A 463-nucleotide genomic window follows, 5' to 3' on the forward strand; every position below is an offset into this window, starting at 1 on the left:
AATATGGATTATTAATTAAACTAAATAATTTCATTACTTACAGCAGCGAAAAGCGTTGCATCTATATTGAAACCTTTTGCCGAAAAAGTATTGTTACAATGCAATAATTGTAAAGAAAACAGATGTAACTGCAAAGTTAGATGTCAAATTAATAAATGCAAGAATGATGAAAAACGCAATTATAATCGGCAAATTTAATATTAAAAAATTGATGTAAATACATTATCAGAAAAATATATAAATAAATTATATATACAAGTGAAATTACAACCTTTATTACCTCATCTTTGGTTTGTTTATCATTAGTGTTGTTAAGTAGATCGTGAATAATGATACGAATCTGTTGAGCTTGATTCTTTCCGGTCTCGCAGATCCATACAAGTAGTATCATTTGTGTAAAGTGATGTATCATGGTTATTAAAAATTTGTCAAAAAACGGATTATTAAAACTAATAATGAGTAT

At 26.1% G+C, this 463-nt stretch overlaps 1 protein-coding gene across 1 annotated transcript; it reads right to left on the reverse strand.

Annotated features, from left to right (window-relative positions):
• Positions 1–41: 41 nt before the first annotated feature.
• On the reverse strand, positions 42–422 carry LOC108751465 (putative gustatory receptor 28b; the record flags this gene model as incomplete). Its single annotated transcript, XM_018492019.1, has 2 exons — positions 281–422; positions 42–128 (listed from the first exon to the last, which is right to left on the reverse strand). Coding segments are annotated over exons 1-2 (219 nt in total), but the record flags the coding sequence as incomplete, so codon positions are not given.
• Positions 423–463: the final 41 nt, after the last annotated feature.

Source organism: Trachymyrmex septentrionalis, unplaced genomic scaffold (assembly GCF_001594115.1).
Source record: "Trachymyrmex septentrionalis isolate Tsep2-gDNA-1 unplaced genomic scaffold, Tsep1.0 C3340971, whole genome shotgun sequence".
NCBI classification, from domain to species: Eukaryota; Metazoa; Arthropoda; class Insecta; order Hymenoptera; family Formicidae; genus Trachymyrmex; species Trachymyrmex septentrionalis.